The sequence below is a fragment of the Mastigoproctus giganteus genome, chromosome 12 (genome assembly GCF_048544385.1).
Source record: "Mastigoproctus giganteus isolate SK-2022 chromosome 12, ASM4854438v1, whole genome shotgun sequence".
In the NCBI taxonomy this organism is placed as follows: domain Eukaryota; kingdom Metazoa; phylum Arthropoda; class Arachnida; order Uropygi; family Thelyphonidae; genus Mastigoproctus; species Mastigoproctus giganteus.
In genome coordinates, this window is record NC_143586.1 from 170171454 (window position 1) to 170190409 (window position 18956).

An 18956-nucleotide genomic window follows, 5' to 3' on the forward strand; every position below is an offset into this window, starting at 1 on the left:
ATTGACAAAACCCCATGACCTGCCCTGGCAGCCTGTCTGCATTGCTCAGAGAACTTCATATCTGACTGCACAATTACTCCCAGGTCTTTTTCATTTTCTACCACCTTAAGTGTAGTACCACACAGTTGGTACGTTTCTCTGGGGTTATTTCTACCCATATGCAGTACTTTGCATTTGTCAAGGTTAAACTTCAGTTGCCACTTCTTAGCCCATCTGCCCAAATTATCTAGATCCTGTTGCAGTAGCACACTGCCATTACTGTCATTAACAACCCTGCCAACCTTTGTATCATCTGCAAACTTCGACATTAAGCCTGATATACCTACATCAATATCATTGATAAATATACAAAACAACAGTGGACTTAACACCGAACCCTGTGGGACTCCACTAATAACATTAGTCCAAGAAGAGCAGCACCCATTGATTACCACCCTCTGTCTTCTCGCACTTAACCATCCTTTTATCCATTGTAGCAACTTACCCTTAATACCATTCTGCTCCAATTTGTACAATAGTCTTCCATGCGCAACAGTGTCAAAAGCTTTCCTGAAATCCAAATATATGATATCAAAATTATTTTTTGCATCCAGTTCCTTTGTAACCACACCATAATATCCTATCAAATTTGTCAGACAAGACTTTCCCTTAACAAACCCATGCTGTGTCTGAATTATAGCTGCAGTATTGTCTAGATGATCCTGCAATGCATCTTTAACCAGCGACTCCATTATTTTACCCGGAACAGAAGTTAAACTAACTGGTCTGTAATTACTCGTGTCACCCTTCGATCCCCCTTTGTGAATTGGGGATACATTTGCACATCTCCACTCCGTGGGAACCTCCCCTGAGTCCAAGGATGCTCTCATAATTATGGCTAAGGGTTTGCTTAGTTGCTTTGCCGCCTCCTTTAATATAACTGGATAGATCCCATCCACCCCAGGTGCTTTTCTTACGTTTAACTTCAACAATTTCTCTTCCACTTTGCTCTCAGTTATTACAAGATCATTAAGCACCCTGCTACAATTTGATAACCTTCTGCCATTTTCAAACCTTAATAATTCCTCACGTGTGAATGTAGATGCAAAATACTCATTCAGTTCGTTTGCTATCTGAGCAGGACCATCAACAGTTGAACCATCGATATCAAATGGACCAATCAGATTCATCCCATTCCTTTTAGAGTTTATTTAAGTAAAGAAATCCTTGCTGTTTTTCTTAGCATCTTTTGCCAAGGATTTCTCGTAATCTGCCTTCGCCTGCCTAACCTCCTTTGTGACCTGATTACAGATTAACTTATATCTGCCATAGGCTTCTGAGTCGCTTGATAATTTATATGCATCCCATGCATTTTTATTCTCTGTTACGAGTCTCATTAGTTCATTTGACAACCATTTTGGCCTAAACCTTGAACAATATTTCTTAATAGGTATGAAACTTTTAGTAGCTTCCACGATTAATTCCTTGAATGCTTCCCACTTAGAATTTACTGTTGGTAACATCGTCAGTTGATCTCACTGTACAGAATTTAAAAACTGTCGGAGACCACTGTACTCGCCTTTACGGAAGCAAAAACCCTTTCCTTTACCCCTGATGGTAATTAAATCTTTAAGTAAATCCCACGTCAGTACACTGTGATCACTGCCACCTAGTGGTTCTTTTATCTGCAAATTCCTAATACATGAATGATCACTGCTGATAACCAGATCAAGAGTATTACTTTCTCTGGTTGCCTCTCGAACATGCTGCTGCAGAAAACAATCATTCAATAAATCCACAAAGGTCTTACAAGTGTGCCAGTGACCAACCCACAAGTTCCAGTCAATATCTGGGAAGTTAAAATCCCCCATTATAAGACATTCCGATTTACTAGCCCACTCTATTTATCTGTACAATTGTTCATTGTACTCATTCGAGTCATTAGGCCTATAACACACTCCTACTCTAATTTTTGCTTTCGCAGTGCTTATGTCACACCAAACTGACTCAACAGTGCACTGTTCATCTATATCAACTGGATGCACTTCTTTTGATTTTATGTTTTTCTATATTAACAGCATAACACCTCCTCCCTTCCTATCCTGTCTGTACACATTGTACTCCTCAAATTCCAGTTCGGCATTCCTTATATCTGGGTGACACCACGTCTCTGATATCCCAACAATATCCGCCTTTGATGTCTTGACCAACACTTCAAATTCATCAAATTTATTTACTATACTTCTAGCATTGGTATACATGCAAGTATACATGCACCTATTCCTATTCCCAGCCACTCTCACACATCCCATATACCCACCTGTTTCACGATGACTGACATCCGTCCCTGAAACCCCCAACACCCCTCGCTCCAGGTCGCTACTTATTCTAATAGAAGTTGTGCAAGAATCACCTTCACCTCTGCCTACGGCTACTGTTAAACTATTAGTCCTTGTATCCCCCCAAGCTATCAGTTTTCCGACCCACCTAACACTGCCTCGATAGCATCAGCAAATATTCTTGCACCCTTTCTATTTAAGTGTATCCCATCCCTGTAGAAGCAATCTCTCCTGTTAACAAGTACAGTCCAGGCTGAAAAAAATTCTACCCCTTGAGCCTTGCACAATCTTTCCAGGGCTGAATTGATCGACAAGGCTCTCATCATATACTCCCTCCTATCGTGTCTGGGCAGAATTGCAGACACTTTCAAATTCAACCGTACTTCACGGCTTTTTTTCAACAGTGACCTGTACTTGTTAAGTAATTCTGCCGGTCTCCTACTCTTAATATCATTAGTGCCAACGTGTACAACTATATCACCTTTTGTGCCCTTAAAAGATGATATCTGCTCTACAACGTCATCAACCTTTGCCCCTGGCAGACATACCCTGGTCCTGTTCCACCTATCCTTTTTACACAATATATTTCCCGGTTCCCTGACAATAGAGTCACCAACAACTACTAGTTCCTTTGGGACCAGCGCAATCTGCCTTGGGGGTTGCCGCTGTGTTGCGTGATGACCAAGTGCAAGCTCTGAAGTTGATGTGGGCAGCTGAGAGCCTGATGGGCCCCTCAATTTAGATCTTTCGAGGGCATCCACCCTGTCTTTCAAACTCTCATATAGGCCCATAACAACGCTGAGTTGTTGCCTGATTTCCTTACACTCCTTACATCGCGCACACACAAAGACATCCCCCATGGCAATATCATGTTCCGTTCCAGATAGTGCGGCAAACATTTCACAAGTACTTTGCATTTGTCAATGTTAAACTTCAGTTGCCCTTCTCAACCCATTTTCCAAACTTATATAGATCCAGTTGGAGTAGCAAACTGTCTTTACTGTCGTTAACAACCCTGCCAACCTTTGTATCATTTGCAAACTTAGACATTAAACCTGATGTACTTTCATCAATATCATTGATAAATATACAAAACAACAATGGGCCCAACACCGAACTCTGGGGAACTCCACTAATAACATTTGTCCACGAAGAGCAGTGTCCATTGATTACCACTCTCTGTCGTCTCCCACTCAACCATCCCTTTATCCATTGTAGCAACTTACCTTTAATGCCATACCTCTCCAATTTGTACATCAGTCTGCCATGTGCAACAGTATCAAAAGCTTTCCTGAAATCCAAGTATATGATATCAGAATTATTTTTGGCATTCAGTTCCTTTGTGACCACATCATAGTATCCAATCAAATTGGTCAGACAAGACCTCCCTTTAACAAACCCATGCTGTGTCATAACTATTACTTTTTTTTTTTTTTTTGATTTGGTAGTTGTTGGCGCATCGGCTTCTGTGGCCATATTGCACCTCCCAAGGTTTTTGCAGTACTTTGATCCAAGCCCGAGGCGGGAATCGAACCCGCGACCTTTGGGTTGCCGGGCAGGTACTTTACCCACTCGGCTAGCCCGGTCGGCATAACTATTACTGCAGTCTTGTTTAGATGATCCTGCAGTGCTTCTTTAACCAGCGATTCCATTATTTTCCCCAGAACACAAGTTAAAGTAACAGGTCTGTAGTTACTTGTGTCACCTTTTGTGAATTGGTGATACATTTGCACACCTCCAATCCATGGGGACTTCCCCTAAATCCAAGGAAGCTCTCATAATTATTGCTCTAAGTTATTACAAAATCATTCAGTTCCCTGTTAGTTTCATAAGCTTCTGTCCTCCACTTTCCTAAAGAATTCCTCATGTGTGAATGTAGATGCAAAATACTCTTCAATTTGTCAGCTCTGAGACTGTGGTCATTGCCACCCGGAGGGTCTTTTACCTGCAGGTTCTTAGTGAATGAAGGGTCGCTGCTGATAATAAGATCAATAGTATTTCTTCCTCTTGTTGCTTCTCTAACATGCTGCTATAGCAAACAGTCATCAAATAAATCCACAAAATCTTGCTAATGTATGAATGATCAACCCGCAAGTTTCAGTCAGTATCCGGAAAGTTAAATTTACTACCCCACTCTATTTCTTTGTATAGTTGTTTGTTATGCTCATCACTGTCATTAGTCCTATAATACTGTCCTGCTCTCGTTTTTGATTTCTTAGTGCTTATGTCACACCAAACTAATTCAACATTACACTGGCCACCCATGTCAACTGCATGCACTGTCTTAGATTTAATATGCTTCTTAACAAAGACCATGTCCCCCCCCTCGCCCATCCTTCCTGTACACATTGTACTCCCCATATTCAAATTCTGCATCCCTTATGTCTGGGTGACACCATCTCTGATATCCCCATGATGTCTGCATTTGATGACTTAATCGGTACTTCAGATTCATCAAACTTATTTTTTGTATTCCTAGCATTAGCGTATATGCATGTATGCATACTTCCGTTCTTACTCTTGGTTACCCTTACAGAGACCATGTATTTGCTTTTTTCATGATGACCCACAGCAGGGCTCGAAATCCCTGACACCTTGCTTTCCAGGCTGCTTTAGGTCTAACTATACTAGGAGGAACAGTACCACCCCTTGACGAGTCTGTTTAAAGAAGAGGTTAGAAAAGGCAAGAAATGCAATATGAGCACTTTTCAGAGTTACAAAATTGAAAAGAACAACAAACTGTCTGTAATGCAAGTCACTGACTCATGTTCAAATCCATTGATCCCAAAGTTTGGAAGAAGTCAAATTGATGAACTCAAAAAAAGGCCTTCTGAATTGCAAGCTTCTGATAAAAAGCAATCGTGAACAGGCCAAGCTATCTGTGAAGGGGGATTTTAACTTCCCAGATATTGACTGGAACTTGTGGATTTGTCACTCACACACTAGCAATTCTTTTGTTGATTTATGGGATGATTGTTTTCTATAGCAGCATGTTTGAGAGGCAACCAGAAGGAGTAATACTCTTGATCTGATTATCAGCAGTGATTCTTCATGCATTAAGAATCTGCAGATAAAGGAACCACTAGGTGGCAGTGATCACAGTGTACTGATATGGGATTTACTCAATGTTGTAAATACCATCAGGAGTAAAGGGAAGGGTTTTTGCTTTCATAAAGGTGACTGCAGTGGTCTGACTGTTTTTAAATTCTATACAGTGGGATAAACTGATAATGTTGCCAATAGAAATTCTAAATGGGATGCATTCAAGGAATTAATCTTGGAAGCTACTAGGCTTTTCCTACCAATTAAGAAATACTGTCCAAGATTTAGGTATAAATGGATGTTAGTAATCAAGTCGCAAAGGAGGTTAGGTAAGCAAAGGCAGATTACGAGAAATCTTTAGCAAAGGATACAAAGAAATCCAGAAAAGACTTCTTTACTGAAGGAAGGGGTTTAATCAGATTGGTGCACTTGATATCGATGGTTCGATTGTTGATAATCCTGCTCAGATAGCTGAAAAACTGAATGAGTATTTTGCATCTACCTTCACACAAGAGGAATTATATATGGAAGTGGAAGACAGAAACTTATTAAACTCTAACAGGAAGTTAAATGATTTTGTAATAACTGGGAGCAAAGTGGAGGAGAAATTGTTGAAGTTAAACATAAGAAAAGCACATAGGGTGGATGGAATCTATCCAGTTATATTAAAGGAGGCCACAAAGAAAGTAAGAAAACCCTTAGCCATAATTATGAGTGCTTCCTTGGACTCGGGAGGTTCTCCATGGACTGGAGATGTGTAAATGTGTCCCCAATATACAAAGGGGGATCAAAAGGTGACACGAGTAATTACAGACTTGTTAGTTTAACTTCTGTTGCAGGGAAATTAATGGAGTCATTGGTAAAGAAGCACTGCAGGATCATGTAGACAAGATTGCAGTAATAATTCAGACACAGCATGGGTTTGCTGTATCTGAATTTTATTGGAGACTTTGTGGTCACAAAAGAAAAAAATATATATATATATATCTATATATATATATATATTTTTTTTTTTTATCTATATATATATATATATATATATATATACACTTGGATTTTCGGAAAGCTTTCGATACTGTTGCACATGGAAGACTATTGTACAAATTGGAGCAGTATGGCATTAAGGTGCAGATTGCTGCTATGGATAAAGAGGTAGTTGAATGGGAGAAGAGAGAGAGAGTAGTAATCAGTGGGCACTCCTCTTCGTGGAGTCCTCCAGGGTTTGGTGTTGGCCCATTGTTGTTTTCTGTATTTATAATGATATTGATGAAGGTATAACGGGCTTAATGTCCAAGTTTGCAGACAATACGAAAGTTGGCAGGGTTGTTAATGACAGTGTGCTACTGCAGCAGGATCTAGAAAAGTTGAGCAGATGGGCTGATGGCAACTGAAGTATAACATTGACAAATGTAAAGTACTGCATGTGAGTAGAAGTAACACAGAGTAATGTATCAACTGTTTGGTACTACACTTAAGGTGTAGTACCACAGTTGAAAAAGAGTAATTGTGAGAGTAATTGTGGCCAGATATGAAGTTTTCTGAGCAGTGCAGACAGTATACAAGAGTAGCTCATGGGATCTTGTCATTGATATATAGGAATTTTGCTAGCAGGGATAAGGAGGTGATTATCCCTTGTATAAGGCAATGGTCAGGCTACATCTTGAGTACTGTATATAGATCTGGAGGCCTCATTTAGGAAAGATGTAGAGCTGCTGGAATGGGGCAGTGAGATTGGTGAATGGAACAAAGGCTTAAGTTCTGCAAATTGCAATGTATGGAGACTAGGCACCCACGAGGCGATCTGTAATATCTGAACATTAATCATGCAAGGGGGACATAAAACGAAACTGAGGAAAGACTTATAGAATAGATGTGTGGAAATTTGCCATTAGCCAGCAGGTTGTTCATTGCTGGAACAAACTTCCATCTGCCATTGTGGAAGTTGACAGCTTAAATAAATTCAAGGCTGAACTAGACAAACGTTTGGAGTGAATGGATGTGTGAAAAGGGAAGTTTTTTTTATTTATTTATTTTATTTTTTTTTGACGGATGCTGTATAAGATAAGCTTGCTTTCTTGCATCATATGCATCTACTAATGCTAATGTTATTCTCGCTTGTGCAAAAAGTGTGTTTGTTTCTTTAATCAGCTGTATCTCACATACACGTACTGAGGTCATAATCCTAGATATGCTGATGAATGTTATATGAAAATTTATTTTGCCTATAGTTTTCAGATCCTCCATTTTGGAAGCTGATTACATAGCAGGCTAAACCAGAATGATAATTCTTACTTAGGCATTTCTTCTGCCAGTGTCATGGAGAGTCAAAAACAAGAAAAGATTTTGTTCTTTATCTCAGTGAGGAAGTAGTTATGGCTGCATGTGACTACATGTTTAACAAGTTTCCAGGGTGGAACAATGTCAAGGAAAACAAATTTCATTAATTGGCAGTACATCATTTTCAAATTTGAAATTTTTTGTGGGCAAGTTTCTTAGTGTCATTAATCGTAAAGAAATAGATGAAGCAACAGATGTTTTGTAGTATCAGTTCTGTCAGTTTCAGAACTTAACAGATGCTACTACAAAAGAAGAAACAGTTGATATGCAGAGGTCCTTGGTTGGGGAACTGACAAGTACACAGGCAGCTTGAAATGTAAAAAAAATTTAAATCATTCTTGGTATTTAATAATTCCTCATAGTAATGCTGGGTGTGAGAGAAGATTCAGGCAGGTGGAGAAAAACAAAAACTGAGTTTGGATCTTCTCTTTCTATTGAATCATTTCTAACTGCCCCCTGACAAACAAGTCTAGGAAGCAGGGCTTCCTAGACTTATTTGTTAGGAAGAAGCTTGTATTGTTAGGAACAAAACTTTGACTCTGTAGCTTTCTTGAAGCAATCAAAATAAACAAAATTGATGTGTAATAAATATCCAAAGAGCAATCAAGACAAAGACATTATGTAAGCTAATTTTTAAAAGTATACTATACTAGTAAACAATCCTGTGGCAGTATTTTAATTTAAAATGGGTATTTTGCCAGCAAAATTTAATTTATAGTGCAGTGTGGACTTTAAAAAAAGGCTCCTGCTTTTCTGAAACATTTTGTATTTTCCTGCTTTTTAAAAAAATCATTTTGCTTCTTACAAATGCTTGATATTTTGCTTTTTGAAAGTTGAAAGTTTGCAGCTATAACATTAACTTATTTTCATACATATTAATTAACATTGTTCAGGTTGTAAGAGCTTGGTATATTCTGTGGTTTTTCTTTCTGACTGCTGTGATCAACTTTTTAACATTGGTTGTAAAGGCTGTAAGAAAAAAAAAGTAATGTTATGCTTAGTTACTTATAGAGACAAAATTATGGTTAAATGTTTTATACTAATTCTTTATTTTGTCCTGTCTCCACTATTCTGTTTTAGCTTTTGTTTTATTTTATCACATTTTCTCTCCCATATATGCATTTTGTGTCCCTTCATCCCACTGATTATGATTGCTGATTTTACCAAACGCTTTATTTTAAATGAGTGAAATTTAACCCTTTATTAGGAAGGGGAAACGTTTGTGGTGAATTTGGCACTTTTGTGCAGTGAATATAAATTTTACATGTGATATCAAATAAGTAACATATATATGAACTGGGGTATTACATTGTTTGAAGCACAATCAGAAATAGTTTTACTCTAGTTGTTATAAAGATATTAAAAGAAATTAATTTATTATTAAAAGAAAACTGCAAATAGTGACAGGTTGTTTTATATTTTGTGTTATTTGAAGAAAATTATTTGATATTGATAATGCCATGAAAATCTTATTAAAATGTGTATATGTCTATGAAAAGTGTCATTAGAAACTTGCATTTCTTATGATGCTTCATTGGTACATTGTATGAAAACTGCTATTAGAGTCAATGTCTGTACATTATGTAATAAAGTTATGCCCATACACAAAAACAGAAGTAAGGAAAATTTTGCAATGTTAACCCATGTTTGAAGAAGGTAATCTTGATTCACCAAGCACTGAAATTGCAATTGGAAAAATATAAATACCTGTAAATTTTAGTATGAAATTAGCTGATTGCAGTTGAAATTGTTCTTTCACATTTAAAGTACATACAGTCTTCATTGTGACAGAACTCTTTTCGAGAGTTATATAAATACAGGTTATCCAAATTACTTAAGTAGGATTAGGGATTCCTTGTATCTCAGAAATGAGGAACTAATATCAGATTGTTTGTTGCTTCAAGCTTTAGTAAAGGTAAATATGGTTTCCCCCTTTCTCCCTTGTAGATTACGCCGTCCTGTTGGCAGGATGACAGTAACAGAACAAAAATTAGAAGGTGAACTCCGATATGTCAATTCCAGGTTAATAATGAATAGGTAAGGACCATGGCTTTTAAGCTACATACTTTTAAACAATTTAATGACAAATAATAGAAATTAGTAATACAAATTGAAATTATTAACTTTATCCATTTTGCACTTGATAATCTTAGATCTGCCAAAACCACTGGTATAATTTCTTTGTTATATCTGATTTATATATATAGATAAGTATTATTCTTGAATATTTTCTTTTGCAATTTTTTTGAAATATTCCTTATGTCCACAGATTTTCTGTGTGGACTTATAAGGAATATTGTAGTATTCTGTACTATTACTGTACCAATAGCATTACTGGTAAAACTACCAGTAAGCAAGACTTGGTAAATATTTTTAACTGAAATTATGCATAAAACTACAATGACATAGCATATGACTTAGAGCAGTGAGGATACCTTTGCTTTGGTGGGAGGGGGGGGGGGTGGAGAATTACAATCATTTGGCTTATAATAGATACCAAAAATTAGAGTTGGAGTCTATTACAGTCCAAATGATTGTGATTAGTGAAAACAGCTCTTCATGAAAATTATATAGACAAATAGAGTGGTCCAGCAGGTCAGTGTCTTATCACGGAGGATTTTAATTTCCAGATATCAATTGGATTTCATGGATTACCAGCTTACATAGTAGCAAAGCATTTTTCAGTTGTTGGGTGACTACTTTCTTCACCAACATTTCAGAGAGGCAACAAGAGAGATCAATATTCTTGATCTGATTATCAGCAGTGATTTGTCATGTATTAAGGAAACCTTCATGTAAAGGAACCTTTAGATGGCAGTGATTATAGGGTATTGATGTGGAAAGTGTTAAAAAATAACTACCATTAAGGATAAAGGTAAGAGTTACTGTTTTTTTGCATATGTGATTTTAGTTAGTTATTCCCACTGAAAAGAGTTTTTTCAGTGGGAATAACTGAAGTTAAAAATGTCAATTGGGGAGTATTTGGAGAAGTAATAAGAGGCCACTAATCATTTTTTACCAACCAAGAGATTTTGCTTAAGATTTAGACCCAAATATATGACAGATAACTGATGAAATTAGTGGAATATAGTAATAATAATAGAGTCGTGTGATTCAAGAAAGCAATCATATGAGCTCATGTAGCATCAGCCAAAAAAAAATTCACACAATCATTCCCTCTAAAAGTTTGTCCAGTTCTTCCTTGAATTTATTTAATTATTAACTTCAACAATGACAGGTGGAAGTTTGTTCCAGCAATTAACCACCCGCTGGCTAAAGGAAAATTTCCACACATCTATTCTACAACTGTGTTTCCTCAATTTGAATTTATGCCCCCTTATGCTCGTAATCTGGGCAAGTGGAAGAATCCCATCAGAATTCAGTGTGCTCAACCCATTCAAGGCCTTAAATTAAGCTACGCTATTATATTGTGTCAGTTATAAATGGTACTTAAAGAGATCTACAATTTTCGAATGGCCTTATACACCTCAATCAGATCACATCTTAGGCACCTAGTCTCCAGCCACTGCAATTTGCAGAACTTAAGCCTCTTGGTAAGAGGATCCCTTCATTCCCCTCACCAATCTTGTTGCCCTTCTCTGTACACACTCAAGCAAATCTACATCCTTCCTAAAAATAAGGCCTCCAGACCTGTACACAGTACTCAAGGCATGTCCTGACCATTGCCTTATACAGGAACAATCACCTCCTTTTCCCTGCTAGCAAAATTCCTGTATATCATTGACAAAACCCCATGCAGCCTGTCTGCATTGCTCAGAAAACTTCATATCTGACTGCACAATTACTCCCAGGTCTTTTTCATTTTCTACCACCCTAAGTGTCGTACCACACAGTTAGTACATTCCTCTGGGGTTACTTCTACCCATATGCAGCACTTTGCATTTGTCAATGTTAAACTTCAGTTACCACTTCTTAGCCCATCTGCCCATATTTTCTAGCAGCAGAAAATTTGGGCAGATGGGCTACTTTTTTGCAGTAGCAAACTGCCATTAACAACCCTGCCAACCTTTGTTTCATCTGCAAACCCCGACACTAAGCCTGATATATACCTTTGTCAATATCATTGATAAATATCCAAAACAACTGTGGGCCCAAAACCGAACCCTGTGGGACTCCACTAATAACATTAGTCCACGAAGAGCAGCATCCATTGATTACCGCCCTCTGTCTTCTGCCACTCAACCTCCCTTTTTACCATTGTAGCAACTTACCCTTAATGCCATTCTGCTTTAATTTGTATAGTAGTCTTCCATGTGCAACAGTGTCAAAAGCTTTCCTGAAATCCAAGTATATGATATCAAAATTATTTTTTGCCTCTAGTTCCTTCATAACCACATTATAGTATTCAATCAAATTTGTCAGACAAGACTTTCCCTTAACAAACCCATGCTGTGTCTGAATTATTTCTGCAGTCTTGTCTAGATGATCCTGCAGTGCATCTTTAACCAGCGACTCCATTATTTTACCCGGAACAGAAATTAAACTAACTGGTCTGTAATTACTCGTGTCACCCTTCGATCCCCCTTTGTTTGTTTGTTATTTGGTTTCTAGGAGCATTAGCAACTAAGGCCATATTACTCTGGGGATATGCGGTGGTCATTCCCTGTCTGACCTTTCCGCATCCTCCGTATTTGGTAGTCATGGGCTCGAACCCCTGTCTGATCAAGAAGCGTGTGCTACGCACTGCTGCTCCTGCTCACCTGGCTACGGAGGCGCCCCTCCCCCTTTGTGAATTGGGGATACATTTGCACATCTCCAGTCCGTGGGGAGTTCCACTGAGTCCATGGATGCTCTCAGAATTATGGCTAAAGGTTTGCTTAGTTCCTTTGCCGCCTCCTTTAATATAACTGGATAGATCCCATCCACCCCCCCAGGTGGCCTTTCTTATGTTTAACTTCAACAATTTCTTTTCCATGTTGCTCTCAGTTATTACAAAATCATTAAGCACCCTGTTACAATTTGATAAACTTCTGGCATTTTCCTTCCTTAATATCTCCATGTGTGAATGTAGATGCAAAATACTCATTCAATTTATTTGCTATCTGAGCAGAATCATCAACAGTCGAACCATTGATATCAAGTGGACCAATCTGATTCATCCCCTTCCTTTTAGAGTTTATATAAGTAAAGAAATCCTTGCTGTTTTTCTTAGCAATAAGTGCTTAGTATTGTGTCATTAAGTCACTCATGGGGTGGTAACTTACACTCTTGGCTAGGAGTGTAAAAATTTAGCAAGGAATTCTTTGCATGCGTTAACAGGAATTAATGAAGGAATGAATCACATTGGTCCACTGAATATGAACAGTATGACCTTTCATAATCCTTTACAGATTGCTGATAAAAACTGAATAAATATTTTTCATCTGCATTCACACATGAAGTTTTTAAAGATGAGATTAGAAGTCTGTGAATACTGACTTGAAGATGATTTTATAATAACAAACTAAGATTGTTGAGAAATTGCTGCAGATAAAAGTGAAAATAAAGCAGCTGGGGCTGATGGAATCTGAAAAATCTAAAGGGTGATTTTAAATGGCCACAGCTCTTCATGGATTAATGTGATGATTGTGGAAGTCCACAGGGGTCAGTATTGGGCCCCCTTTGTGTTTTTAATGTTTGTTAATAGCATTGATGTAGTTGTATCAAGTTTCATGTCTTAGTTTGCTGATGATATAAGGGTGAACGAACTGCATTTGGATAGCAGTAATTCCAGAATAGTGTACCAGTTGTTTGGTAGAAACTCAAATTAGTGGAGCATGAAAAATATCTTTTTACAATCTGATGTGACAGTCTCTCTCTGCAGTGCAAACAAGCTGCTAGAACAGCTCATGGGATTCTGTCAGTGATATACAGGTACTTTGCCTTGCAAGGAGAAAGAGGTGATTATCCCATTTTATAAGGCAATGGTTAACCACATCTGAAATACTGTATACAGGTTTGGTAACCTAACTTTAGTAAAGACATAGATATGTTGGAAAGGGTGCAGAGACCAACAAGATTAGTTGGCAGAAAAGAATATTTTTCCTAAGAAAGATGAGGGCTCTGTAATCCAATTATGCAGGGAGACATAATTGGATTGTGTAATGCTTGAAACAGGCTAAGTAAACAAAATGCTGATGAGCTGTGTGAAACAGATGGGAACACACAAGGGGCATAAATTTAAAATGAAAAAGGGCAGCTGCAGAATAGATTTGCAAAACTTTAAATAGCCAGGGTTTACTTTGCTTAATTGGGACAAAATGCCGTTTAATCGGGGCAGGAGACCTCGGCACTGGAGATTACCCTACGATTGTCTCCGACCGTACCACGTAATTCTTTCAACAAAAGAGTAGTCAATTGTTGTAATAAACTTCCATCTAGTGTTGTGGAGGTTGGCAGTTTGGATAAATTTAAGGATGGTTTGGGCAAATGAAGTTTTTTCTCTTTCTATTCTGGTGCTGTAGTAGTAATAGTGGCATGTCATGCAAGAAAGCAAGTGTATGAGCCTATGCTGCATCAGCCAAAAAAAAAAAAAAAATTACAAAACAATTCTCTCTAAATGTTTGTTCAGTTCCTTCTTAAATTTATTTAACCTATCAACTTCGACAATGACAGATGGAAGTTTATTCCAGCAATTAACCACCCGCTGGCTAAAGGTAAATTTCCACACATCTGTTCTACCTCTATCATTCCTTAATTTGAATTTATGCCCACTTAGGTTCATAATCTGAACAAGTGGAAGAATCCCATCAGATCACCTCGTAGGTGCCTAGTCTCCAGCCGCTGCAATTTGCAGAATTTAAGCCTCTCTTGGTAAGAGGATCCCTTCATTCCCCTCACCAATCTTGTTGCCCTTCTCTGTAAACACTCAAGCAAATCTACATCCTTCCTAAAATGAGGCCTACACAAATGTACGCAGTACTCAAGGTGTGGCCTGACTATTGCCTTATACAGAGGGACAATCACCTCCTTTTCGCTGCTAACAAAATTCCTATATATCATTGACAAAACCCAATGACCTGCCCTGACAGCCTGTCTCCATTGCTCAGAACACTTCATATCTGACTGCACAATTACTCGCAGGTCTTTTTCATTTTCTACCACCTTAAGTATAATACCAATGATTTGGTACGTTTCTCTGAGGTTACTTCTACTCATATGCAGTACTTTGCAGTTGTCAAGGTTAAACTTCAGTTGCCACTTTTCAGCCCATCTGCCCAAATTTTCTAGATCCTGTTGCAGTAGCACACTGCCATTACTGTCATTAACAACCCGGCCAACTTTTGTACCTTCTGCAAACTTCGACACTAAACCTGATATCTCTTCATCAAATTCATTGATAAATATACAAAACAGTAGTGGACCCAACACCAACCATGGTGGACTCCACTAATAATATTAATCCTTGAAGAGCACCACCCATTGATTACCACCTTCTGTCTTAGCATTAGCATTAGTAGAGGCATATGATGCAAGAAAGCAAGATTATGCAGCATCAGCCAAAAAAAAAACAAAAAAAACCCACTCCCATTTCACCCCTCCGTTCGTTCGAAATACCTGTCCAGCTGAGCCTTAAATTTATTTAGGCTATCAACTTTCACAATAAGGGATGGAAGTCTGTTTACCCACTGGCTAAAGGCAAATTTCCGCACATCTATCCTACATCTGTCTTTCCTAAAATTGAATTTATGCACTCTCAGGTGATTATTCTGAGCAAGAGGAAGAATCCCATCGGTATTGAGCATGCTCAAACCATTCAAGGCTTTATACACCTCTATCAGATCACTTCGCCGGTGCGTAGTCTCCAGACACTGTAATTTGCAAAACTTAAGCCTTCCTTCGTAAGAGCAACTCTTTGTTCCATTCACTAATTTTGTTGCCCTTCCCTGTACTCGTTCCAGCAGCTCTACATCATTCTTGAAATGAGGCTTCCAGACCTGTAAACAGCACTCAAGGTGTGGCCTGACCATTGCCTTATACAAGAGAATAATCACCTCCTTATCCCTGCTAGAAAAATTCCTGTATATCATTGACAAGACGCCATGAGCTACTCTTGCAGCCCGTCTGCACTGCTCAGAGAACTTCATATCTGCCTGTACAATTACCCCCCAGGTCCCTTGCATTCTCTACCACTGTCAGTGTAGTACCGGTACTCTAACCTGGTTCCCTTTAAAACCCCATCCCCAGGCAGGGAGTGGAGGAGACGGATCTCTGTCTCCTCTCCTCCCTGCCTACCCCCCATATTTCGCCCTGTGGGGCTCGTCTCCACTGACCTCTTTGGGGATGCCTACTCTATCCGTCCCTATTCTTCTATCTGTTTCCTCCCCAGTCTTCAATCTCCCCCCCTCTCTCTCACTAAATCAACCGAGTACAGCCCTTAACAATGCCGCCAAATTATAACCAACGTCTAAATTCTACCGGTTTTGTGCAAATCTCTAAGATGTCTAACACTATCAGCTTTTATCTAGCGTTACATGTCTAAATTTAATAACATCAAAATTTTGCCCGACCTATTTGGCCTTTAGCACATCTCTTTAGTGTTCAACCCTAACCAGCGATTTTCTAACAGCAATCCCATTAAGCATTAATGTCAAATGCATAAACTTTTTTTTTTTTTTTTTTTTAAATGGCCCTAGCCACTGAAATCCCAGGAAACTAGGTGGCAGGACCTGCCAGAGCAAATTGTTGTGATACTGGATACACCCGGCTAGCCTCCACGTGGCAGGGTATGGGCAACGTCGGGCCCCACTAGGGGCCTGGCGGCCAATAAGCCGGATAAACAATGGGCACAACATATCACACTGCACAGACATGACCCACACACTTTCAAGTCTCTGGCTTGACAGTGTACTGTCCTCGATACAGCGAAACACACGCGGAGATGGGAGAAATCCCAGGTGCCGTCTGACACGAACATACCTTATACCTTGTCAGTGTAGTACCACAGAGTTGATATGTTTCTCTGGGGTTACTGCTTCCCATATGTAGTACTTTACATTTGTCAATGTTAAACTTCATTTGCCACCTCTCAGCCCATCTGCTCAACTTTCCTAGATCCTGTTGCAGCAGCGTACTGTAATTAGTCTCATTAACAACCCTGCCAACATTCATATCGTCCACAAACTTGGACATTAAGCTTGATATATACCATCATCAATATCATTTATAAATACAGAAAACAATAATGGACCCAACACTGAACACCGAGGGACTCCACTAATAACATTAGTCCATTGATTACCACTCTGTCTTCTTCTTCCCCTCAACCACCCCTTCATCCATAGCAGCAATTTGCCTCCAATGCCACACTGCTTCATTTTGTGCAACAGTCTTCCATGTGCAACAGTATCAAAAGCCATTCTAAGATCCAAATATATACAAAATTTGTATATTATCAAAGTTATTCCCTGCATCCAGTTCTTTTTTGTCCGCATCATAGTATCCAATCAAATTGGCCAGGCAAGACTTTCCCTTAACAAAACTATGCTGTGTCCGAGCTATAACTGAATTCTTGTCTAGATGATCCTGCAGTGCTTGTTTAACCAGTTCCTCCATTAATTTCCCTGGAACAGAAGTTAAACTCACAGGTGTATAATTACTTGTGTCACCCTTTGATCCTCTTTTGTGAATTGGGGTCACATTTGCACATTTCCAGTATATGGGTACCTCCGATGAGTCCAAAGAAGCTGTCATAATTATGGCTAAGGGTTTGCTTACTTCCTTTGCTGCCTCCTTTAATATAACTGGATAGATCCCATCCACCCCGGGTGCCTTTTTTATGTTTATCCTCAACAATTTCTGCTCCACTTTCCTCTTAGTTATTACAAAATCATTTGGCTTACTGCCAGAGTTTAGTTCACCTCTGGCATTCCCCTTCCTGAATAACTCCTCATGTGTGAATGTAGATGCAAAATACTCATTTAGTTTTTTAGCCATCTGAGCAGGATCATCAACAGTTGAACCATCAATATCCAGTGGACCAATCTGATTCATCCCTTTTGTTCTAGAGTTTACATACGTAAATAACTCTTTTCTGTTTTTTCTTTGCATCCTTTGCCAAGGATTTCTCATCATCTGCCTTTGCCTACCTAATCCATTTAGGCCTAAACCCTGAACAATATTTCTTAGTTCGTATGTAAAGCAAAGTATCTTCCAAGATAAGTTCTTTGAATGCTTCCCATTTTGAATTTGCTGTTGGTAACATCATCAGTTGGTCCCACTGTATAGAATTTAAATACTGTCTCAGACCACCGTAGTCACCGTTATGAAAGCAAAAACCCTTCCCTTTATTCCTGATGGTAGTTACCTCTTTGAGTAAATCCCACTTCAGCACACTGTGATCACTGCCACCTAGTGGTTCATTTACCTGCAGATTCTTAATGCATGAAGAATCGCTACTGATAATCAAATCAAGAGTATTACTCCCTCTAGTTGCCTCCCGAACATGCTGATGTAGAAAACAATCATCCAATAAATCCACAAAAGCCTTGCTAGTGTGTGAGGGACCAACCCACAAATTCCAGTCAATATCTGGGAAATTAAAATCCTCCAATTTAAGACTCTCTGATTTACTGGTCCACTCTATTTTCCTGTACAGTCTTTTATTATACTCATCAGAGTCATTAGGCCTTGATTTCGTATTTAGTATTAGTAATGGCCGCATGGTGCAAGAAAGCCTATGGCTTATGCTGCACCAGCCAAAAAAAAAAAAAAAATCCAAACAAAACAATGATAAAAAAAAATAAATAAATAAATAAATAACTAAATAATAATAATTAATAAAAAAAAAAAAAATAAAATAAAAAATAAACCTATCATCCTATGCGCTTCCCTTACCCGAAACCTTCCCTTACCAGATGACCTTTGAATTTCCCCAAACTGTCGGCCTCTACCACCCATGAAGGCAACTTATTCCAGTAATTTATAACTCGCTGGCTAAAATAAAACTTCCTGCAGTCCAATCTAAACATTTCCCCTTGTAACTTGAATTTATGTCCCCTAGTTATAGCATCATTTATAATCTTGAAAATTTTGTCCTCATTCATTTTACTGATGCCTCTCAGAGCCTTAAACACCTCAATCAAATCTCCTCTAAGGTGTCTAGTTTCCAAACTCTGCAACCCACATATTCGAAGTCTTTCTTCATAAGGACGCCCTTTTGCTGATTTCACCAGGCGAGTTACCCATCTTTGCACCCTTTCATTCCCAGTGCTTATGTCACACAAACTGACTCCACACTACACTGTCCAGGGATGTCCA

The 18956-nt window shown here is 38.6% G+C and overlaps 1 protein-coding gene across 1 annotated transcript in view; it reads left to right on the plus strand.

The window, feature by feature from the left end:
- The window catches only part of Abcd3 (ATP binding cassette subfamily D member Pmp70), a 461674-nt gene that overhangs the window by 176491 nt on the left and 266227 nt on the right, over positions 1 to 18956 (plus strand). The window contains exon 12 of the mRNA XM_090386468.1: positions 9645 to 9734. Within this exon, the coding sequence (XP_090242594.1) occupies positions 9645 to 9734 (90 nt within the window). The remainder of the gene's footprint in view (positions 1 to 9644; positions 9735 to 18956) is intronic.